Genomic DNA, 24,627 nt, shown 5'->3' on the forward strand with positions numbered 1-24,627 from the left:
ACTGAGAAGGGTAGACAGGGGAGAGGTTGACAAATGGGTACAAACTTACAGTTAGATAGAAGATATAAATTCTAATGCTTGACAGCAGACTAGGGCATCTATAGACAACAATAATATGCTGTGTATTTCAAAACAGCTAGAAGAGAGGACTTGAAATATTACCAACACATAGAAATTATCAATAATCAAGGTCATGCATACCCCAGATACTCTGACCTGATTATTACATATTCTGTGCCTGTAAAAATACTGTATACCCAAAATATGTAAAATATTATGTATCAATAAAAGAAAAAATGGAAATCTAAGCAAAAATATCTAGTTTCATATCTGTGTTATAAGAGGTTTTTTTTAAAAACTGATCCTCCACTCTGAATAGCTATGAAGTGTCACCTTACTACATCAAAAATCTCTTAAATATTTTTATAGTAATCTTTCTATTAATAAAAGCCTTCAGGGTCAGGCATGGTGGCTCACGCCTGTGATCCCAGCACTCAGGAGGCCAAGGTGAGTGGAATGCTTGAGCTCACGATCTGGAGACCAGACTGACGAAGAGTGAAACTCCATCTCTAAAAAGTAAACGGGTTCTATGGCGGGAGCCTGTAGTCCTGCTATCAGGGAGGCTGAGGCAAGAGGATCGCTTTAACTCAAGAGTTTGAGGTTGCTGGGAGCTATGACCCCACGGCACTCTACCTGGAGCAAGAAAATGAGATTCTGCCTCAAATAAATAAATAAAAATAAAAAATAAAATCCGTCAGTCAGTATATTTGACTAAAATTGCAAAAATGTAGTGTTAACATTAATACAGAAAATACTTTCAATGAAATTCGTGAACAAGAGCAAACCCTGTGAGCTGGTACTTTAAAGCATTATCTATAAACAGAGCAGTACTGGTCCAATTTCAGATAAAATCAAACCAAGATCCGGGAGAGCTACCCCACGGAACCTGGAGAATGGTAGTCAAGTCCTAAGCTTGAGGAAACAGAAGCAGAGTAGGTCTGACAAACCTCAGGCATTTCGTCTCGCTTTCCCCTCGTTAGTTTGATTCACTGTCATACAGCAAAGGGTGGAGGAGCTCCTGACCCTCGCCCCAGTACCCTACTTCACCTCTGCCCCACCTCCACTGACTCCAAGCGAGAAACCACACCCCCAAAAGGCTTTGCGGGCTGGGGCGGGGATGTCCCGTCGGATTGGTGGGTCCTCGCTCCCAGCCAAGCGATGATTGGCCGAATATGGGTGAGGCTGAGGCTGATTGCGGTTATTGGGGCCGAGACAGGGCGTGGCCTGGGTGCCCAGGTACCAGTTCCAGCCGCTAGCTGGCGGCGGGGACATGTGAGAAACATGGCTCGGCGGTATGTGTGCGTGCTGGCCCTGGCGGCTGTGCTGCTGCTCGTTTTTGCTACCGTCTCCAGATCGAAGGGCCTGAGGGGCAGGGAGCATCAACAGACGTCTCGAATCCCTTCTCAGTTCAGCAAAGAGGAGCGCGTCGCGATGAAAGAGAAGTTGAAAGGTGAACTTGGGTCCCCTTTGCCTACCTATGCTCAGATGTGGGTCCCTCCCTCCTCGTGGTAACCCGAGACTCCCCTCTCCCTCCGATACTTCAGCCGGAGCTCCGCCACACACCCCAGCCTTCCCAGTGTTTCCTGCCTGGCCTGAAAGTTCCAAATTCACAATTTTTTGGCGTGGCCACCGTCCACCCTCTCCTCTGCTTGCCTCGCGTATTACAGCAGCTTTCATTTGTACAGCAGTTTTAACCTTTGAGACTTCACCTCTGTTAAACCTCTACGGTATCTTAAAACAAGACTAACTGGCTGGGCGTGGTGACTTCAGTGTCTGCAATCCCAGAACTTTGGGAGGCTGAGGCAGGAGGATTTAGAGTTTTCAGCTCTGTTAAAACTCTGCGCTATCTTAAAATAAGATTAACTGGCTGGACATGGTAACTGGTGTCTGTGATCCCTGCACTTTGGGAGACTGAGGCGGGAGGATTGAGAGTTTTCACCTTTGTTAAACCACTGCACTATCTTAAAATAAGATTAACTGGCTGGGCATGGCGACTGGTGTCTGTAATTGCAGCACTTTGGGAGGCTGAGGCAGGAGGATTGCTTGAGCCACTGCACTCCAACCTGGGCAGCAAAGTGAGACCCTGTCTCTAAAAATAACAAAAGCTTTAAAAATAAAAATAAAAAAATTAAAAATGAAAGTGTTTAGCTAAGAGAGACACAAATTGCAGTGGGTGGCCAAAGGACAAATAGAGCCTATCATTTTGGGTAAAAAGAAAAAGAAAGGGGCGGCGCCTGTGGCTCAAAGGAGTAAGGCACCGGCCCCAAATACTAGAGGTGGCGGTTCAAACCCAGCCCCAGCCAAAAACTGCAAAAAAGAAAAAGAAAGATTCTGATGCATGCTAAAGTTTGACAGGAAAAAAGAAAAAAGAAGCAAGGACTAAATGATCAAGTCCAGGCTTAGGTGAGTTAAATGATCTTACTCAGGGTCTTACAGCATGGAGTGAGCACTTGGTGACATTTAGTAGTGCCTATGGGACTTGGACTACAGATGGCTCTAAGAAGGGATATGGAGTCTTCCTAGGATGTAGATGTTCCTAATTTCTTCTCCTCTTGAAGAACATCTCTCCCCTAGACCTCTAACCAAGGCTAAAAATTTATTCGCAAAAAGTATAACCAATGCTAAAAACTTACAGAAACTCAGTTCTAAATCTGCATTTTCCAGGAGGAAAGAGGAAAGTTTCTGTGGATGCTAGATCCTGTGGGGTAATGAGATCCTTCTTCACCATGGGCTTAGCTCCAATCTTTTTCTCTTTCATAATATAATGGACAAGAGAAACTGCTTACGTTAACATATGCAGGCAAAAGCAGGGACTAAAAGCTAACCCCTGTGATTGGATATAGAGTGTACATGTGATGAAGGAATAGGCTAGGGAGACAGAACAGGGCTTTCTCAAAGCATAGTATAAATATTTGTGCTGAGCAGCGACAGCCCCATATACTGGAGGTGGTGGGTTCAAACCCTGCCCCTGCCAAAAGCTGCCAAAAAAAAATTGTGTAAAGGGCATTAAGTAGTCTCACAGAGTCTCTGCACAGAAGAGAACAACAGGTAGATGAAAGCCTAGAGTAGAGACCTTATAACAATATGTCTTAGAACTCTGAGCAGCTTAAATTCAGATCTTGGGTCTGCTCTTCAGTAAGTACTTGGATCTTTTTGAACCTCAGCTTCCCCCATTTTTGTGGCTATGATGATGTAGGGTTAACATCATCATTTGTTAGGGATACTTAACAAAACAATGTCTTTCAGAGGCCATCCCTGGATATCAGGTTGCCCCAGGTAAATTTGTTCTGTGTCCTTAGATTCTGTCTAATTAAATATTCTCATGACTCAGTATGTTTCTCCTCCTAGTGGCATTTGTATTTAATAATGGAACTCTTTAAATGAAAGCCTTAAAGACTCAAAAGGATGAGCCTAGTTACAATTCAGGAGTTGAGACAACTGGGCAGGGAGGATGAGGTTGTTTTAGGTCTGAGGAGCTTGTTTGAGATGTAACGCCACCTCTTCCCAGGCACCATATGGGATAAATGCCTACTACCTAAACTGGAAGTCACATGGTGCCTGGGAAGGTGTGGATTTAGGCCTTGGTTGAGAAACTAGTGAGATGCAGGATGAGCCAGTCCATGAGGAATAAGTCCACCATTTACATACAAAAGCATATAAGCTTCATTGATGTACTGACCCAGGATAGTAGATTCCTTGAGACTAATGAAACTTGGATTCATCTAATGGAGTGATGATTTCAGAGGCAGAGTGAGGCTTAAGAAGAAATTTATAGTAGCTTCCCTCTCAGGATCAAGGTCCAAAGTCTACTCCCCTCCACCCCAGCTTTGGACTTTATTTTCCTGTAAGAATCATATTAGCTTAAATGAACCCAGAAGACCTGGGTTTAAATCCCAATTCTGCTTGTTGCTGGGCAATCTCAGGCAGCTCACCTAACTTCTCTAAGCTTGCTTCCTCATCCTTGAATTTGAGGGGGAAAGTAGGAACAGAGGACTGGGAAAAAAACAATGGTTGTTATCTTTAATCTTTTGCGCCTGTTTGACTTTAACAGGTGCCATCCAGATTCCAACGGTGTCTTTCAGCCAAGAGGAGTACAATACTTCAGCCCTGGCTGAGTTTGGAGAATACATTCGTAAAGGTTAGCCGAAAATCACTGCCAAGTTTTGGTATAGGTGGCAATGAAGACAAACATTCTTTCGCAGCATGGCAAAGTTTATTTTGTGAGTAATCAAGGACAAAATGGAGACTACAGATTTACCCTTTGAAGAACTATGCCACATAAGAGTTGGGTTGGAATTTAAACTCTCCCAATCTTTGCCCTAGATATGTGTCATTCAGTAAATATTAGTTAATCAAAAGTTATCTTTTTGAAGAAGTAGGGGTTCCTTCTACCTGTGCAAATGTCCAGAACTATGACACATGCTTCTCCCACCCCTACCTCTTTACACACACCTATACGACTATGCATATACACTCTACCTACTCAGGCCTACTCCAGCTTCATTACTAACACATTTCTAGGCTTCTAGGAAGTCAATAACTTAAAGCTATAAAAGCCATAATGTCAGTCTTCTCCTCTCATCCCCACCATCCATGGCATACAGAGTTGAAAAGGATGGGTCAAAGAAAAACATGATTCTTAGAACTCCCCCATCTTCTTATGAAGATTTCATGAGGAATACTAAGGGTACTCTCCTAAATCAAATAAAAAACAGCTCTTCCAAAGTTGTCAAGTTGGAGGAACTGGTCTAGAAGCAGCAAGTAGCCCCCTCTCTAGCACTCTGGGACAAATGGATCAGGGATTAATGCCTACTACCCAAGCTGAGGCCACACTGGAAGTCTTTACAAAATAGGAGATAAAAATAGGGAAATAAATGTACAGTGATGATAATCTAGATAAGCTGGGTGACCAGATAAAACCATATTCTTTCTTTTTTTTATTTGACTCAAGCTGTTTTTTTTATTTGTCTCAAGCTGTTGCCCTAGGTAGAGTACCGTGGTATCATAGCTCACAGCAACCACAGCAACCTCCAACTTTTGGGCTCAAGTGATTCTCTTGCCTCAGCCTCCCAAGTAGCTAGGTTGCTCAGGTTGTATAGGTGAAAAGCCTATATGCCTCTGGCCAAAAAAGCCGTTTGAGAGAGAACAGTGAAAAGACTTTGTGCAGGCATACTTATAAGAAACTGAGGCAGAATCCCATGTGGCCAGGTTAGTTGCAGGCCTAACACGACCAAGGCTTTGGCTGGAACAGCATTTCCAGACTGCCTTAAGGAATTAAGGTTGACTTTATAAGGCCAATGAAAAAGCCCTTTGGAAAACTGGCCAGATACCCATCAGTAACCCTTCCTGATCTGTGGTAAGTGATGAAGGTTGCTTGCTGACAGGTCTGGGAATGGAGTAACCTTTCCTGATTTGTGGTAAGTGATGGGTCCGGGAATGGAAATGTGCTAGGGGACCTCAGAAGAAGAGAAATTTACCCAATGCATACAGGTATCTAATGGCACAGATGAAACCTGGGCTCATGAAAGGCTTTTGAGAAGTCCAGCCTGAGAATTCCTTATAAAAGGCTCCAGCAAAGACCCCCTGACTTAAGGCCTACATGGGAGCAGAGGTTTGCACAAATTCCTGTATGCCCAAGAAGTTTCTCTATGCTTTGCTTAAAGATTTGAAGTAAACTCGGTGCCTGTGGCTCAAGTGGCTATAAGGCACCATCCACATACACCTAAAGTGGCAGGTTCGAATCCAGCCCAGGCCCACCAAAACAACAATGATGGCTGCAACCAAAAAATAGCCGGGCATTGTGATGGGCGCCTGTGGTCCCAGCTACTTGGGAGGCGGAGACAGGAGACTCACTTGAGCCCAGGAGTTAGAGGGTGCTGTGAGCTGTGATGCCACAGCACTCTACCCAGCGGGATAGCTTGAGGCTCTGTCTCAAAAAAAAAAAAAAAAGAAAAAGAAAAAGATTTGAAGTAACTGCCTCCAAATGGCATGGTCAGTAGAACAAACATTCAAATCGTCTCTTTCCCCAGTAGCCTCAAGCTTCATCAGATAAGAACAAAGAAAGTAATAACTGACAACATGTTCTTCATTAAATTATGTTAAACCAGGTTATGTCAAAAGGGTTATGCTTAAAGGTGTATGTTGGGTGGATTATCAGGTTACTAGAGAAGAGCTACTTAGAGGGTGGGTGGTCATAAGATGTTTAAATGGATTAATGAAGTCATCGATGTCCAATGCGCATGTGCAGAGGGATTGTAATGAATGTTAATGAGGTCATTGCTGTATAGTGCACATGTACAAGATTCCCTATATAAACCAACCATAAATAAAGAAAGCTCGCCATTTTGCCTGAGCGAGCAGATGGTCACCTTTACTTAAAATACAATTTCAATAAGTATGCTTATTCTTCATGACATCACTTTTCCGTGACACCCTTACGGCAACAGGCTAGTCTCAAACCTGTGAGCTCAGGGCAATCCACCTGCCTCAGCCTCCCAAAGTGCTAGGATTACAGGCGTGAGCCACCATGCCTGGCCCTGATAAAACCACATTCTTCAGAGTTTTTATTTTCAGGTATCCACAGAGGTATATGTAGATTCTTCCAACAAAGCCCAGAAAGAGATAAAAGTTCTTTCTCCCTTGTAGTTAAGGTCATGGGCCCTTAGGCTCTCTATGCAATAGAAAATGGCAAGAAAGCTAAACAAGTGTTCTCAGACAGGGCTTTATTGGGGCTTATGCTCCAGCACAAGAGAGTCAGCATAGGAGGAAGAACTGCTCAGGCTGGTTCTCCACAGGTAGTTCCAGGAGAGTTTTGAAGAGACTTGGGGAGGAGGAATGGGTAAGCACATTGAGGTAGAGATTTTCCTACTCCTGCAGTAGTTCTGTTAGATCAGTGGTTCTCAACCTTCCTAATGCGGAGACCCTTTAATATAGTTCCTCACATTTGTGGTACTCCCACCATAAAGTTATTTTTGTTGCTCATGAAAATGGTTGGGGGTCGCCACAACGTGAGGAACTGTATTATTAAAGGATTGCCACATTAGGAAGGTTGAGAACCATTGTGTTAGATGCTTCTTCATCCATCACAGGTCTCATTAGCATGTTAAATCTCTACCCTAGGAGTGCCATTTAGCATGAAAATGAGATTATAATAAGGGAAAAGTCAGTATAGGGATCTATTCTAGCTTGAGGCAGTTAGATCCAGAGTGGTCTTTTCAGCTAGGTACCTTACCAGTGGTCTTGAAAAAACTTCACTCATAAAACAGATAGTTTAGCCCTTTCCTTATAGGGTATGGGCTAAATTCTGGCAATTAGGAAAGTATTTGTTTTAGCTCTTCTGCAGCAAATTAGGCCAAGTTATGTTGATTTCTATGGTCAATGGTGAGGGTCCTGTATCCCTACTCTGTCTCAGGAATGTCCATACCTGCCCATAGAAATATGTGACCTTGAGCCAGAGAGAATAATTTCTGTCTTCATATAACATAAACAGTAGCTGTGTTATTTTTTTTAAATAAAAATCTCTGAATTTTTTACATAATTATCGTGTCTGATTCCAAGTAATTTAGCTAATGGGCCTATTATATTCAAAATTTAACACACCCCTAGTCCTCATTGTCCTTAAGCACATAGTTGTGATAGCATGTTATAGGTTAGACCAGTGGTTCTCAGTTCCTGGTGCGACCCACAGGAACTATATTAAAGGGTTGCGGCATTCGGAAGGTTGAGAACCACTGGGTTAGACCAAGCCTGATCTTGAGATATGAACCATTGCCTTAATGGCAAGATCTCGGTTTGCATGCACATGTAGAATAGGAATTTCAGAGATTGCCCAGGCAGATCAGGAATCAGACTGGCTGTGTCCTAGATGACCTCCAAAATGAGGATGCATTTAAAAAAAAAAGGACAGAGAACACAAAATCACAAAATGTTAAAAAAAAAAAAAAACCTGAGGACACTGTTAAGCCTGGCTTTCTCTCCTTGCTTTTTATCCTTTTGCCTCTAGTCTTTCCTACAGTATTCAGCACCAGCTTTATCCAGCATGAAACTGTGGGAAACTACAGCCACCTGTTCACTGTCCAAGGCTCAGATGCCAGCTTGCAGCCCTACATGCTGTTGGCTCACTTTGACGTGGTACCTGCCCCTACGGAAGGCTGGGAAGTGCCCCCATTCTCTGGACTGGAACGTGAAGGCTTTATCCATGGTCGGGGAACCCTGGACAACAAGAACTCTGTGATGGTCTGAAATGTTATATTCCCTCTGCTTAGGGCTCTGAAGATCAACCCCAGGGAGTCAGGGGGATTTGGTTGACTCCTGGGAGGTAGGAGGTAATGGTAAAAGAACCTTGGCTCCAAGAGACCTGGGTTCCAGCTATCAGTTTGTCACTTCCCTTTTCTGGACCTTGGGTTCTCATCTGTAAATAGGGATTACAGTAGATGATCCCCCAGGACCCTTTCATCTCTGACATTGATAAGTTTATGCTTTCCTCCAGGTAGTAAAGATTTCATGAAAACTCTTCTTTCCCACATCTGATCCTTGGGAGCATTTGAATTTGTTCTCTTTAAAGCAAATCTGTCCGATCCTAGTCCCACCATCCTGACACAGGCAGCAGCTATCTCTGCTACCCTGGTACTCCTACTTGAATAATAGGCCTTTCTCCTCTTCCATTGTGTTTCTGAATCTTAGGCAATCCTGCATGCCTTGGAGCTCCTGCTGATCAGGAACTACATCCCTCGAAGATCTTTCTTCATTTCTCTGGGCCATGATGAAGAGGTAGAACCTCCTCCCCCTGTGCCTATCTCTGGGACCCCTGTTGTGGGGAGGGGAGCGGGCACTTCACTCTAGTCCAGTTTGCTCCCTAGCTGCAGTCTCCATGATATGGTGTGGAGGTTTGCCAACTTCTCTGTGTGCCAGAACTATCTAAGGACCTTGACAAAAATCCAGATTCCCCATCTGAATTTCACCACAGATCTGAATTTCAAACAGATTCCCTGGTAATGTCTGAGGCAGGCCAGAGATCCATCAACTATCACCTGAGAAATATCGGTGGGATAGAAAGAGAACTGAACAATGACTGTGTTTTCCAGCCACTTACTTAGACTCTGGGCATATCATTCCACCCTCTAGGCCTCAGTTTGCTTCTTATTTGTAAAGTAAGTGGTTGAGTCCTTCCAGCTGCGACATTCCAAGATTCTGTGAGGCAAGATTATCTAGGGTCCTGCCCTACAAGAAGAAGACTAAATGGGTAGGTTCTAGAACCCCTAGCAAAGCTGAATGGGTTCCCATTAACTATCTCTGGAGATCTGTCTCTGACTGAGAACTCTCAGGATTCAATGTCTTCAGGTATCAGGTATGAATGGGGCTCAGAAGATCTCAGCCCTGCTACAGGCAAGGGGCGTCCAGCTAGCCTTCATCGTGGACGAGGGTAGCTTTATCCTGGATGGCTTCCTTCCCAACAGCAAGAAGCCTTTTGCCATGTAAGTAAACCACCCCTCACCCCACCTTAGAAAGGGTCCTCATCCTATGTGACATGACCCCAGCCTGGTATCTATAAGCCATGCTACGACAACCCCCTTTTTTTTTTTTTTTGTAGAGACAGAGTTTCACTTTATCACCCACAGTAGAGTGCCATGGTGGCACACAACTCACAGCAACCTCCAACTCCTGGGCTTAGGCGATTCCATGCCTCAGCCTCCTGAGTAGCTAGGACTATAGGTGCCTGGCACAATAGCTGGCTATTTTTTTGTTGCAGTTTGGCTGGAGCCGGGTTTGAACCTGCCACCCTTGGTATATGGGGCGGGCACCCTGCCCACTGAGCCACAGGCACCACCCTACGACAACCCTTTTTTATCCCTCTTTCCTTAATCACCCTGATCTTCAACCTGCCCTGAGCTTCCCCTTCTTCTCCCAGTGTATATTTTTTAAAGCAGCATAAAGTTGACCTCAGCCCACCAACCACCACATAGATGGGCCTATGGGACTGCACAGTGGCTTATGATCCTAGCACTTGGGACGCAAGTTCAGGAGGATTACTTGCACTCAAGAATTTGAGACCAGCCTAAGCAAAAGTACTAAAGTACTAAAAATAGAAAAATTAGCCAGGTGTTGTGGTGAGCGCCTGTAGTCGCAGCTACTCAGGAGGCTGGGGCAAGTGGATCATTTGAGCCCAGGAGTTTGAGGTTGCTGTGAGCTGCAACACTCTATACTGGACAATAGAGCAAGACTCTGTCTCAAGAACAAAAAGCAAAACAGATGACCCTGTGGATTAATTCAAGATGGGAAGAAGTCAGGACAGCTGTCTCTGATCCTCTTCTGTAGGATTTCAGTCTCAGAGAAGGGTGCGATTAACCTCAGGCTACAAGTAAACATGACTCCAGGCCACTCTGCTGCTCCTCCAAAGGAGACAAGCATTGGCATCATCGCAGCTGCTGTCAGCCGGTAAGCAACTCCTGGCCCTGTTCCCAAGCCAGACTCAGGATAGAAGACCTGGCACTTTCCCACTTTGAGTTTGAGGAGGCTAAGCTTTCTGCCCTGAAGCTAGGCTGGGAAGCCATGGTGTGGGCTGCAGGCAGGACAGAGCCACAGTACCTAGGCAAGGGCTGGGTTCAGAAGGGGAAGTATCAGTATATCTATATGGCAAGCAAGGGCCAGCAGACAAAAACTTGAAAGTCCAGATGAGAGTATCTAGAATCACATGGTGGCAATTACTTATAGAGCTGTCTAAATTGTCCACCTGCCCTGACAGGAGGATAAAGATAAACTGAGTTTGGGCCGTGAGCAAGGACAGCAGGATCTGTAACAGAAGAGCTCACCCTTGGCTGGGTTTTCTTAGCAAAGTGGGAAGAAGAGATATATTCATTCCATAAATATTGAACTAAAGAGCCACTATGATCAAGGCTTTGCACCTTGATCTAGGTGGTAGGCATACCGTAATGAATGAAATAGCCCCTGTTCTCAAGGAACTCTCGAGTAGCAGAGGAGACTGACAATTCTGCTGCAGTGTGGGGGGAGAGCAGTGTAGCAGGAAGGAGGGACCCTAACGTGGACTTTGTAGACAGGGAAAGCTCCTGCTGGTAGCATCACAGTGGTCCTGCTAATGTTTTGACCTCTTCAGAACGTTGAGTTGATGGAAGTGGTAAGGAAGTGAATGGGAGACTGGGCTTGTGAGAACTTCCTCTTCCTTGTCTTCTTCGGCCCACTGATCTTTCACTGCAGTTGGCCAAGTCCTTAGAACTTTGTTTCTCTTCCAGACTGGAACAGACGCCAATGCCTAACATGTTTGGAAGCGGACCACTGGAGACGGCAGTGCAGCAACTGGCAAGTGAGGTATGAGAAGGAGTGTCACATACTCCTGGTCAGCTAGGAACAAACAGGTAGCAGAGAAGTGACCTTTAGAGTAATCAAAAGGCCCTGGGGCTGATCAGTGGTCTGCCCATTCTCACCTATTCGCAGCCAGAGGCTAAGCCAAGATGAAGGGATCTGGCTGTTGGTGTTTATCTGAGACCCTAAGATCTAATCTACCCAGGTACCTTTGGGAGCTGGTTCCACTCATCCTTAAGGCCACTGAGCAATTATTCTAACCAATTAGATAAGCCCAGTCAGGTATTTAGTAATTGCTTCCCCCTCCCTGGCCTTCTAGAGAGATTAAGCTAACTGAACTCAGTAGCATTCCTGACTGCTAAGGGTTCCCAGAGCAGGTCTAAAGTAGAGAGAGCCCCAGGCCTCAGGAACACTGACCTTGTGCTGAACCCACTGCAATCTTGCTGACCTTGTTCTTTCCCTTTCAGTTTCCCTTCCCTGTCAACATAGTCTTGAGCAACCTGTGGCTATTTGGACCCCTGGTAAGCAGGTAAAGTGTTGTCTTTCCTTCTTTCACATCTCCTAACCCAAAACTACCCACCCCATGAAGTCTTCTCTCCTTGGCTTAACTAGGCCTGCCTAATCATCCCCATCCACTAGATACTACATCTCTAATTTTATGTATTTAAGACATCTCTAAGATGTCTCTTTTCGTTGTAAAGATCTCCAAGGTTCAAAATAGTAGGTGATCTTTCTTCCCTTTCTTTCACCCCATTGGACAATGCTTCTTCTTAATGTCTGACCTTAGTCCTTTTGCTTTAGGTTAATGGAGAGAAATTATATAATGAATGCACTGGTCAGGACCACTATGGCACTCACCATGTTCAATGCAGGGGTCAAGGTAACATCACCTGGTTCCTCCCCACATACCTTTTCCTTACTGCCCTCTACTCTTTCCTGCCTTGGCTTAGCTCCTGTTTCCTTCTTCATTCTCTGGTTAAAATTTGAACAATAGGAAGAACCAGTGCTGAATTATGTCATCCGCTGGGTCAACCTCATGAACCTAGAGTCTAGTTGAGGTCTATATACCCTCTGAAATTGCTGATCAAATTTTATATATGTATATTTTACTTGAGAGTTTCCATGGCTCTTTAAAGTTCTTTGAATCCATATTTACAAAAACCAACAATTAAACTAGTATGAAAAGGAGTTTTTAGGGAGTTAATTTTTGTAATCTATGTTTAGGCTATAATTCAAGTCATGTGTTATATGACCTAGCACTTTGGTCGTGTAGATTAATTTTTTTAACCTTTCTACCACCAAAGATCTTTATTCTTTTCTTTCTTTCTTTTTTTTTTTAATTTTTTTTTTATTTTCTATTTTTTTTGAGACAGAGCCTCAAACTGTCCCCCTGGGTAGAGTGACGTGGCATCACTGCTCACAGCAACCTCCAACTCCTGGGCTCAAGCGATTCTCCTGTCTCTGCCTCCCAATTAGCTGGGACCACAGGCGCCCACCACAACACCTGGCTATTTTTTTTTTTTTTTGGTTGCAGCCATCATTGTTGTTTGGTGGGCTGGGCTGGATTCGAACCTGCCACCTTAGGTGTATGTGGCTGGCACCTTAGCCACTCGAGCCACAGGTGCCAAGCCTTTTTTTTTTTTTTTAGACAGAATTTTACTTTCTCATCCTGAGTAGAGTGCTGTGGCAGCATAGGTCACAGCAGCCTCTAACTCTTGGGCTTGAGTAATCCTCTTGCCTCAGCCTCTCAAGTGGCTGGGACTATACGTGCCTGCCACAATGCCCAGCTAGATTTTGTTGTTTATTTGTTTGGGGTTTTTTATTTTTATTTTTTTGAGATAGAGTCTCACTTAGTCACCTAGGTAGAGTTGGGCCCAAGTGATCTTCTTGTCTCAGCCTCCTGAGTAGCTGGGACTACAGACACTCACCCAATGCCCAGCTAGGTTTTCTATTTCTTTAGTAGAAACAGGATCTCACTCTTGCTCAGGCTTGTCTCAAACTCCTGAGCTCAAGCAATCTTGAGCCTCATCCTCCCAGAGTACACCTGGCCTCAAGGATCTTTTTTCATTCTTCCTCATGTTTATTTTTATTGAGACTGAGTCTCTCACTCTGTCACCCTGGGTAGAGTGCTATGGTGTCATTATAGCTCACAACAACCTCAAACTTCTGTGTTCACTCGATCTTCTTGCCTCAGGCTTGCTAGTAGCTGGATCTAGAGGCATTCACCACCAGCCTAGCTAGTTTTTTTCTATTTTTAGTAGAGACAGTGGTGGTGGGATCTTATTCTTACTCAGGCTGGTCTTGAACTCCTGAGCTCAAGCAATCCACCCACCTCGGCCTCCTAAAGTACTAGAATTATAGGCATGAGCCACTGTGCCCAGCCCTTCCTGATGTTTTAAAAAATGTATCCACCTAACAAATTTAATGATCAATGTATTTTCCCCTGGTGTTACCCTAAACTGAAAAAGAGAAGCTCACCTAACATTTAACAAATTTTTAGCATGAGGCCAGGTGCAGTGGCTCATGCCTGTAATCCTAGTACTCTGGGAGGACAAGGTGGATGGATTGCCTGAGCTCACATGTTCGAAACCAGCCCAAACATGTGAGACCAGAGCAAGACCGCACCTCTAAAAATAGCCAGACATGATGCTGGTGCCTCTAGTCCCAGCTACTCCAGAGGCTGAGACAAGAGAATCTCTTGAGCCCAAGAGTTTGAGGCTGCTATGAGCTATGACACCGTGGCATTCTACCAAGGGCGACAAAGTGAAACTCTATCTCAAAAAAAAAAAAAAATCTCTACCACATGTGATATATATAACACTTACAGCATGCACAGTTTCATTTCCCAAAATGTAGATATTGGGTGGCCTTAACAAATGTAAGTTTGGCAAATATAAATTCTGTATTAGGTTTACTTTTATAGAAGTAAGATTCAGGTAAATCAATACTGTGATAAATTTTTGTTCCAAGAATTACTTTTCAGCAAATTGGTTCACTTCCAGTTAGATTAGCCACTAAAAGGGAGTCTTTCTTTAGAGGACCAAGCTTAGCCACATAAAGGCACAGGACTTTCTGAAATGTTGAAGAGAGTTAGACCATTCCTGTTACTACCAATACAGGGGTTCCCATTCACCTAGAGAATAATACATATAACCTTGAGGTGTGCTGGTGAATTGGAGTCCAGTTTGGATATAAGTGATTGGTGCCTCAAAATTAATTCCTGCCATAACAGACTGGAGTGTCCAGTGTGCCAGCTGTACCTGAGCTATCATCTCCCCAGAATACTTTCACATGTTACTCCATTAGGTCCTTCTAAGAGCCCTGGAGGTATTATTGCCCCAGTTGCCAGTTGAGAAAACAGAGGCACAAAGAGTTTTCAATTATTCAAATCACAAAGCTAGTTTGCAACAGCCCAGTTCTCCTGTCCCTGATCTAGTGATATTTTGCACCATACTGGTTCAAAGAAAGATTGACACTTAGGTACTCTGTTCTCTCCAACCTCCAAGGAACAATTCCTTCATAGCATAACTTTAATTAGTCTTGGGTACCCCCTGGTCAAACAAAGATGGAGTCAGATTTTGCAACTAGACATGGGAAACATCATTCCTCTCAGGGATAAAACTTGCCATGATGAAGGCCTATGGAGGCTCTGGGCGCCCTGGGAATTAAAGTGTGCACAGAAGGCTCCTAATGGCACAGCATGGGTCCAAAATAAATACCTGAGCAATCACAAAAAAGTAGTCTTGCTCTGAGCAGCTCTGTGACCACTCCAGGACCAAGAAGCACAAAGGTCTGTCCTAAAGCAGGGATACTTCTCTAGCTCTGAATATAACCACATATCACTTGGCTCAGAGAAGATAAGAGACAGATTAAAAATACTAAGCCCTGGATTCTTAAATCAGCTTCCTCTGCCTCTCCTGGTGGTAAATGATACTTTCTGGGCAGGGATCAGGTGTGGAAGACTCGAGGTTGGCTCAAGCCAGGGTTTGTGGTTCTTTCTCTAGGTGAATGTCATCCCTCCAGTGGCCCAGGCCACAATCAACTTGCGGATTCACCCTGCACAGACAGTCCAAGAGGTATGTGCTATGTTTCTCAGACAACTGCTTCCACATCCAGGAGGTATGGCCCTCAGGACCTGAGTTTAGCTCCGATCCCTAGGGCTGGTCCAGTCTCTCATTTATTCAACCAACATTTTTCAAAGACATCCTATGTACCAGGCACTTGGTTAGGTTGGAGTCTCTGTTTTGAGGGAATCTGTTTTGAGGGAATCTGGAGTCAGGAAATGAGAGATGAATATGAATAAATGATAGCAATACCTATAGTAGCAGATGTCTATATAGCAGGCTTGCCATGTGTTAGGCACCATTCTAAGGTATATACACACACACTTAATCCTCACAACCACTCCAGGAGGTAAAAGCTGCGTTATCCACATTAAACTGGGGAAAACAGACATAGAACAACAGCAATGAAGCTGCATACCCAAGATTACATATGTAGCAGTCTAGTTCCAGTCTGTGCTTCTAGCCATAACACTAGATAGTGATTCTAACAATCAAGGATGAACAAACTACTATAGAACCACTGAAAATAAGGAAACCAATGGTACCTCTGTGGGTCAAAAAAGTCTTTGGACCATTAAAAATTTGAGCTGGACCTTAGAGGACAAATAGGCCTAAAAAGACATTCATCATGGCTGAAGACTAGAATAAATTTAGGAGTAGTAATGGGAAATGAAAATGACGGGAGAGGGAGTTGTAGTTTGGGGATCAAGGCCTTGTATGCCAGGCTAAGGAGTCCGGGTCCGGGCCCTAAGCTGTGACAAGAGAGAACTTTCAGAGGTCTTCAGACAGGGTTGTGATAGACTCAGATTTGTTGTTTTAGAGAGATAATGCTAGTGGCAATGCCAAGAAGTATTTACTGTGCTTTAGAAAATAATTTAATTCATGATCTTTAAAATTTTTCGCAGCATATCAGTGTGCGATGGCACACTGATTGAAAATCACTGTCCTAAGTTTTTTCCCATGGAGGATTCCATTTGTCCTTGTGCGGGAGGGTGGCCACTCCTCATTGCAGAGGAGGGAAAAAGTTGACATCCTGCCCGGAGCCACCCAGCATTGGTTTGGGGACCAATGTGGGCCCTGGGCTCTGCTGCTTTTCATCGAGTGCCAACCTTTGTCCTCTCCCTGAGGGGTAGTGGGGGCCAGGAAATCACTGAATTCCCCTCATTGAGCTGCTTTCCACCAGTTTTTTTCCAGCTTCATTCCAACCCTGTGCCCTTTCCAAGGGCAGTTTTCCACCCAGCTGGGGCTTTCATCTCCCCAGGTCCTGGCACTCTTCCCTCCTCTCTATTCCCCCACCACACTGATGAAACCCCTGGGATCCCCAGGCCCATCCTGCCCACCTGCACCAGTGAGGAATGGAAAGCCTCCATCATTCAGAAAGCCCTCAGGGCCAGTCTGTCCTGGTCCCTCCACTCCCTCTGGCCCCAGGGACACTCTCTGCCAGCCTAAGGACTATGCACACAGAGCCTCGGGCTGGATCCCACGGGAACATTGGCAGCCTACAGGGTTCTCTACCTCTATCTTCAATGGCTGTCTCCAATGTTCCAAATGTCAGTAGATCTTCAGCACCTCCACTGATGCTATCAGTGAAGAACAAGTCTTTAGAAATTTAATAGGCTACTACAAGGAAACAAAGGTTGCCCTGAATGGGCCTCAAGGAGTAGAAATTAATAAGACCAATGAGAGATGTTTCCAGGAGCCTCTAATTAAAGGAGAGTTTTGGATGTGACATCTTGGACAGCAATGAGCTCCTCATCCCTAAAGGGCTAGATCGAAGTGTTGCAAAGAAAATTCCTCCTTTCCATTCACCAAGTGTCTTTTTGAGTGGCTACTATGACTAGACATTCTTCTGACTTGAAATAACAGTGACAAGACAGAGAGATTCTCATCCTAATGGTGTTCCATTCCATGGGAAGAGACAGCAATAAGCAAATAAGTCAGTAAATGAACAGGGTGATTTTGTAAGTGAGAAGTACCACAAAGAAAATAATACATATAATAAGGGGCTGTGTCTTATTATGGGGTGGGGGGGGGGCAGTGAGCTACTTTAAATGCAGTGGTCAGTGAAGCCCTCTCTGAGAAAGAGCAAAGACCCGGCAGCAGCATCCAGGCAGGAAAAGCACAAAGGGTGAAACAGAACAAATGCTCTCTCATTTTGACAAGAGTGTTTATGAAGCTCCTAGTACTAACTATATTGTATCCTATGGTGAATATATAATATCGTTAAAAAAAAAAGGAGAGGGGCTGGATGTTACAGGATGCCAGTAAATAAGAAAGACATTCATTACCCATAACTGAATTGCTTAAAAACGAATTGATAGGCTCGGCGCCTGTGGCTCAAGCGGCTAAGGCGCCAGCCACAGACACCTAAGGTGGTGGGTTCGAATCCCCAGCCCAGGCCCGCCAAACAACAATGATGGCTGCAACCAAAAAAAAAAAAAAAAAATGGCCAGGCGTTGTGGCGGGTGCCTGTAGCCCCAGCTACTTGGGAGGCTGAGGCAGGAGACTTGCTTGAGCCCAGGAGTTGGAGGTTGCTTTGAGCGTGATGCCACGGCACTCTACCCAGGGGAATAGCTTGAGGCTCCATCTCAAAAAAAAAAAAAAAAGTGGAGGATATATAGCATGAGATGGTGAGCTTTCTACCACTGGACGTGTTCAAACAGATCAGGTAATAACCTGACCTGAGTTTTCTAGCGAGCAGCCTGACAGCAAGACAAGCTGGACTTGATAACTGTAAAGACATTTCCAATTTTTAAGTATCCATTGTCCTTGCCTTCAACAACTATGCCTTCCACGTAAGAGGAAAATACCTCTACACAGAAAACAACATAATGTTGTGGGAATGTGCTATAAAGACTAGTAGATCAGAGAAACAAGAGGCCGGTGTGCTCTAAAGTAACCTCAAGGTCTCTCTCCCTCTCCTAGTCCCCTCCTTGTACCTCTGATTACTGCCCAGGCAAGTACCAGCTTACTAAGTGCCAGGCCCTAGCCTCAGCATGTTACATATCTTAACTCCGCAACGGTCACCACCATCTTATGAGGCAGGTGCTCTTATCATCCACGTGTCAACAGAAGAGCGAGCTAAAGCACAGAGATTAAAGAGCTTCCCCAAGGTCGCACATCTATGAGTGCCTATACAAGGCACAGAGTTTGTTGTCATTCCTCATTTTTTTTAATTAAATCATAGCTGTGTACGTCACTCCTCATTTTTCGCGCATGCCTCTCACTGTGTTCAGACTATCTCTCACTTCTTTTCTATCAGCTTCATATCCTTCCTTCAATGTTGGGCTCAAAATTCATACTGCTAAGGAATCCATCTCAGATGAACACCTTATTTCTCATCTACTCCACACCAGCTCAACCTGTGTGTACTTAGGAAGCAGTAAAGCATTGTTCTTATGAAGTCAAACAGTCTCCCAGCCCAGGGATACTAACTATATAACCATGCGTGAGTTAATGAGACAACTCCTACTATTTTTATTGGTTTACATCTTTTAAAAGTCTTATATATCCAGCCTTTATTGCATGCCTTTCATGTGCTTGATACTGGAAATACAGAAATGAAATCAACATTGCCCCTGCTCTTGCCTGGCCTAGCAGCTAGTGTGAAACATGGCCTTTTATAGCCTCTTACTGGTGGGATTCGACCTGTATGACTTCTTTGATTTCTGGGGACAGTCCCAACCCACTTCATAGGGGCTGACTTCAGGAACCTCCCAATGGGTTGAGAATATATCAAAACTGTACATTAATTCTTGTATTAGAATATTCAGGCCTTCAGTGCTGGGGGAAAATAAGCTCTGCTAAGTGAGAATAAGCTCTGATGACCCCCCTCACTGATCCAACAGTAGAGAATTTGTTTAGACTCAAATGGTGGTTTCTAAGCCAGAGGTGGGAACGCTCACTTTCTATATAGACTCAGATCCTAGCATTCTTCTAGGGGGCACTGACCTAAGATAGTGCCTCCATTCAAGTGACCCCTATCATGGGACAACCCCCCTTTCTAGAGCAGAAGCAGTTTTAAAGCAATTACTGATCAAGTGGGTTGAGACTAGTGCTGGGGCTTTCCTTGGGTGTCTGGCTGTAATATAATCGTTAGGGTCTGCTCTGCATCCTGACTGGGGCTGGGAATTTTGCTGGATTCATTCTAGTCACTTCAGACTGAATTTTCTAGGAGTTTCCTCAGGTTCCTTCCTGAGGAAAGGAGGTAAAGAGAGAACATTTGAATGCCAGTCCCCTAACTCTGTATTGAGCTCATCTTCCTGACTCCAGTGCAGTTGGTTACAAACAGGAAGCAGGGATACCCAGAGAGGGAAAGAAAGGTGTGATGCTTGCATCACCTGTCTGAGACTCTCCCGGATTGAAGCCAAGCCATCACATCTATCTTTCTGCTTCAGAATGGATGTGACTCCCATTCTGCTGTCTCTTCTACACTTTTACCTAGCCCATGGCTCATGACCCAAAGGGGAAGACACATAATTTCCTGATTTTCCAATTACCCACCTGATTCACGGCTATAAGCCAAATCTGTTGAAACATTGAACCTAAGTCCACCATACCACAGCTTGCTTTCTAAGAAGACTCAGCTATTATATGACCTATAGCTAGCCAGCTGACATTGAAGTCTCAGTGCTAAAAAATGAGTCCTCTCTGTAAACTCTAGGGCTTTGCCTTGCTAGAGAGAAATCATGATATATAATTCATATGGTTTTTGGATTACAGATCAATAAGAAATCTAATTCCCTTTCTCACCATTTTGGAGGTCCTAGAATTTGTCAAGAATGTTGTGGCTGATGACCGAGTCCAGTTCCACGTGTTGAATGCCTTTGACCCCCTGCCCATCAGTCCCTTTGATGACCAGGCCTTGGGTTACCAGCTGCTCCGCCAGACCATACAGTCTGTCTTCCCGGAAGTCAGTATTGTCACCCCAGGTAATGACTTCATCAGCTGTGGCTGATGGGAGGTGGGGGCTAGAACTGTTTCCTCTCCAGTGTCCACTGCTCCACCCCCACCCCAGCTGTTCAGTTTGGAAACAGCTGGCTGCTTCCCTTCCTGATGGGATTGGAACTATATTTTCCCTTCAGGGTGGAAGTGAGAAAATAAACAGGAAAGGAGCAGAAACAATAAATTAGGTCAGTTAAGCCTGGGCCCTTGCTTAACCTGGTCAGCTACTCTAGCATAGAAGGGAGCATTGGCTTAGACTCCCCCTCTTCTGGAGGAGCCCACAGAAGGGGCCAAGATCTTCCCAGAGTCTGGCTCTCATTCATTCTAGGCTAACAACGCAGCAGTAGGGCTCAAAACCCTCCAGCCCATACCATTTATATTAACTTCATTATCTTTCCTAGCCCAGCAGCAGCACCCTCTGTATCCCTTGCCCAGTCTCCTAGCCTATCATCCAAATTTATGCTATGTAGACTCAAGTGGAAGAGGATCACCAAGGGAACTTACTAAAATGCAGATCAACTGAACTGATTTCCAAAGATTTGGGTTTGTACCTTTTAGACAAATATGCTCAGGATATTCTTATGCAAGATAACAGTTGACTGCTACCTGAGACTTCTTGGTCTGTGATGTGAGAAGGAAGTGCCCAAATGTTAAGGCCTGTACCCAGTTTCTTTTAATCTGGGTTTAACCAAGGATTTCCTCCAAATATCCAGGAACCTTGGCCCTCAAAGGCTCCCTATTCTACCCTCTCCCTTCTCAGGGACCTGCCATAATCCCATCAAGGGGGTTAGGCTTTTATAGACAGAAAAAGGCAGAAATACACAAAACAAGGAATTGTGAAGGGCCTGGCTACCCATTTGAAACCATGAGAGGAAATGAAGACAAAACACAATTGTCATCTCAAATCATCCCACACACTTGAATTGATGTTCCAGGGTATCTTTTCCCAAAGAACACACCTGTATTCCCAGCTCAAACTAAGTGACCTCCTACCATGTTCAGGAGAGTAGGAGACTGGAAAGAGAATATCATGGGACTTCCCAGACCTGAGGTTTGATTTGAGGAAGACAGAATTTTCCTGCAAAGAATGAGAATAACAGGAAATTATGTTCTATTTAATAGTATTAAAGTTCCCCAGGGAGTATTTATTTCTGACCGAGGATGATACAGAATAAAGTTCAGGTGATAAAGAAGTGATAGCTAGACTCTGGTTTCTTAAATAGCAACTGGCTGTGGATGTGGGTATGAAGTAAAGATATTGGCACCCCTGGCCATCTTGGAGTGAGAACACTTACCTTTGGACCATTCAAGTCCATGTCCCTGGGTGAAAAGTTATTTTTTGTAAGGTTTCCTGGAGGATAAAAAAAATAGCCACAGGTTCCCAAGAGGGCCCAGGCATTGTTCTGTAGTGACCAGTGGTCCTAATTTTCTAGCCGGCTCACCTCCCAGTACTTCCTTGGCTTGGTCACTCAGTCTTATCTCTTCTAGGTATTTGTATTAGCAACACGGATAGCCGACACTTTACAAACCTCACGACTGACATCTACCGGTTCAACCCCGTCAACCTACACCCTGAGAGCTTCAAGAGGTGAGTGGAACAGGTATGAGCAGCAGGTAGGAGAGGGGAGAGATGACAGAACGTCTGACCTGCCCCTTCTCCAACCCCATGCTCCTGAAACTCCACCAAATAAATACGGGAAAGTCAGGACTTGACAAACTAAAATGGAGATGTCATAGAACCTAATTTACCCTTGTCATCCCAGAATTTGTGAGACTTGCCCCTCTTTTACAAGGATGAAAATAATCAGTTGTTTGGTGAGAACCTGGTAGAATTAGTACCCTTGGGTGCTAATCCCAGCTCTGTCTCTCTCTCGAGAGTGCTTACCCTCTAGAACAGTGGTTCTCAATCTTCCTAATGCCGTAGCCCTTTAGTACAGTTCCTGTGGGTCGCGACCCACAGGTTGAGAACCACTGCTCTAGAGCTCATCTTCTCTACCTACAAAATGGGGAGATTCCTCACCATTCCTTGAATTGCAAACACACAAGAGGTCAAAGGTAGGCACATGCCTTGAGTTCTAAGAAGAAAATGCCATGGAAATCCAAAATGTGATCACCAATTGTAACTGCCATGTGCAAATTACTACCTTGCGGGTTCCTCAGCAAACTTTTAATCTTGGGGTATGGGCGGGTGAATTCCATTTACTTCTCTGCCGCTTATCACATCCACACCTGATTTCTCTACCATAAATCAGTTATAAATAGAATGAAAGTGTCTGAATATGAACCTATGAACAACTTTCATGTTTTTGTTTTTTAAATGGGGGACAGATAACCACTCTTTTATGGCCTTTAATCTTTGAGGTTAAATGTGTACTATAGTTGTTTTTTTTGTTTTGTTTTTCTTTCTTGTTTGTTTGTGGGGAGGCAGGATGATGGGTGTGAGATTTGACAGTACAGTTCCTAGGTGAAGCAAAAAACTGGATAGGTATGCTGGGCAGTTGCTCTCCCTACACTCCCTTACCCCTAATAAGTTCAGAGGGTAGGCAGTTGGCTTAGAGATAAGTTTGGCTAGGCACTCTGTCCTAAGAGAAAAATAAAGATAGTACTACCAGAAGACATGTTATTGCAGGGATTTCAGAGCAAGAGATGATTTTGAACTCTCTGGGAATTCATTATGTACACCACTGTTCTTTGTCATGAGTATGGATTCTTGAGGTGACCAACATGTCATATGAAACCTCACAAATGGTTTCTCCCACCTTCCCACTTCCTATCCTTGGAGGGTCAAAGGCCAATGGTTTTAGGGCTGGGGGGTGGGTAGGGTACATGTTTTACTATAGCTCTTGGCCCTCTGCTCCTCTCCCAAATGCCTCTCTTTTTCCCTCAGCATCCATGGAATCAATGAGAAAATATCAGTCCAAGGCTATGAGACTCAGATGAAATTCATCTTTGAGTTCATCCAGAATGCTGACACAGATGAGCAGCCAGTCCCTCACCTGCATGAACTGTGAGGTCAAGGAGCAGCTGGATTAGGTGTGCAACCCCGGGCCAGGAATATCTCAAGGGGGATAAGAGTGGGGGTGTGCCAATGATGATGAAACTTTTGGTCAAAGCCACATCATAATACATTTCCCACCTGCCTTGCTCACTTCTATTTATTTTTTCATTTTTTAAATTTATTTATTTATTTATTTATTTGAGACGGAGTCTCACTTTGTCGCCCTTTGCTAGAGTGCTGTGGCATCATAGCCTGCAGCAACCTCCAACTCTTGGGCTCAAGCGATTCTCTTGCCTCAGCCTCCCAAGTAGCTGGGACTACAGACACCTGCGACAATACCTGGCTATTTTTAGAGACGGGGTCTCAGTCTTGCTCAGGCTGGCCTCAAACCTGTGAGCTCAAGGCAATCCACCCGCCTCAGCCTCCCAGAGTGCTACCTTGTTCACTTCTAAACTCACCCAGTAACAATGCTGAGGGTGAGGTAGTCCGCAGAAATCTGGCTTCTCCATCCCTCCCAACATCTACTTCCCTTGACCATTGGGCATTTACTGCCTTCTTGTCCCTTGCCTGTCTTATGCTAGTTGTTTCACTGTTTCAGCCTCCAGGCCTAACTTAAATGCAGACTTGAAAAATCTCAGCCAGGTTTTACCTAATAGGAGTGTTTAATTTAGGGCACTCTTGCTGGAAGGACTTCTCTAGGGCTTATATATTTCTTCTTGCTAGAACTTTCTTTTTCCTTTTCTTCTCCTCTCTTCTTGGACTTGTAAGCTGCCTCTTCAATGCTCCGCTCCTAGCCCCATATCTCTCCCACTACTCTCTAATTTATTCTATATCTGGAGCTGGACTTAACTCAAACCGTGATCCTACATATTGCCACTACAGTTGGTCAAGTAAAGTTGCCATCTCCAGTGGTCACTGAGGAGTAAAACTGATATAGGGGCTTTGGAGGAACCCAAGATCCCCTGGTTCCAGAGGCTAGAGACTGGAAAAGAAAGTCTCTGTCCTTGGGCTTCCTCTCAAGGGCTCCCTGGGCTTTGTTCCCTCCCCTGCCCTGTTCCTGCCACCTGCTGCTGCCATCTCACCCCAGGAGGTGCTAATCTGTAGAAACATTTCCCTGGCACAGCCTATGGGCTGAGCTCCTAAGTGAAGGGCATTCATGACCCAGCCTTCCAGTGGAGCCCAAGACCAACAAGGCCCTGGCATCATGTCCTGGTTCAGACTGATCAAGGGGAAGTGGAGGGCATG

The 24,627-nt window shown here is 44.6% G+C and overlaps 1 protein-coding gene across 1 annotated transcript; it reads left to right on the top strand.

Annotated features, from left to right (window-relative positions):
• The first annotated feature begins 1,314 nt into the window (after positions 1-1,314).
• PM20D1 (peptidase M20 domain containing 1) lies at positions 1,315-23,536 on the top strand. The gene is made up of 13 exons (XM_003792219.3): positions 1,315-1,510; positions 4,112-4,198; positions 8,063-8,295; positions 8,743-8,829; positions 9,400-9,533; positions 10,375-10,494; positions 11,307-11,382; positions 11,844-11,905; positions 12,178-12,256; positions 15,381-15,452; positions 20,203-20,371; positions 21,873-21,972; positions 23,272-23,536. The coding sequence occupies exons 1-13, from the start codon at positions 1,342-1,344 to the stop codon at positions 23,393-23,395; spliced, it is 1,512 nt and encodes a 503-aa protein (XP_003792267.1). The 5' UTR covers positions 1,315-1,341; the 3' UTR covers positions 23,396-23,536.
• Positions 23,537-24,627: the final 1,091 nt, after the last annotated feature.

This window comes from Otolemur garnettii, unplaced genomic scaffold, assembly GCF_000181295.1.
Source record: "Otolemur garnettii isolate 467f Iridium unplaced genomic scaffold, OtoGar3 scaffold00055, whole genome shotgun sequence".
NCBI lineage: Eukaryota > Metazoa > Chordata > Mammalia > Primates > Galagidae > Otolemur > Otolemur garnettii.

Coding starts and splice junctions, on each gene's coding strand:
- PM20D1 (XM_003792219.3), top strand. CDS start 1,342: ATGGCTCGGCGGTATGTGTGCGTGCTGGCCCTGGCGGCTGTGCTGCTG. Junction 8,830..9,399: donor CTCTGGGCCATGATGAAGAG/GTAGAACCTCCT, acceptor CAATGTCTTCAG/GTATCAGGTATGAATGGGGC. Junction 11,383..11,843: donor TGCAGCAACTGGCAAGTGAG/GTATGAGAAGGA, acceptor TTTCCCTTTCAG/TTTCCCTTCCCTGTCAACAT.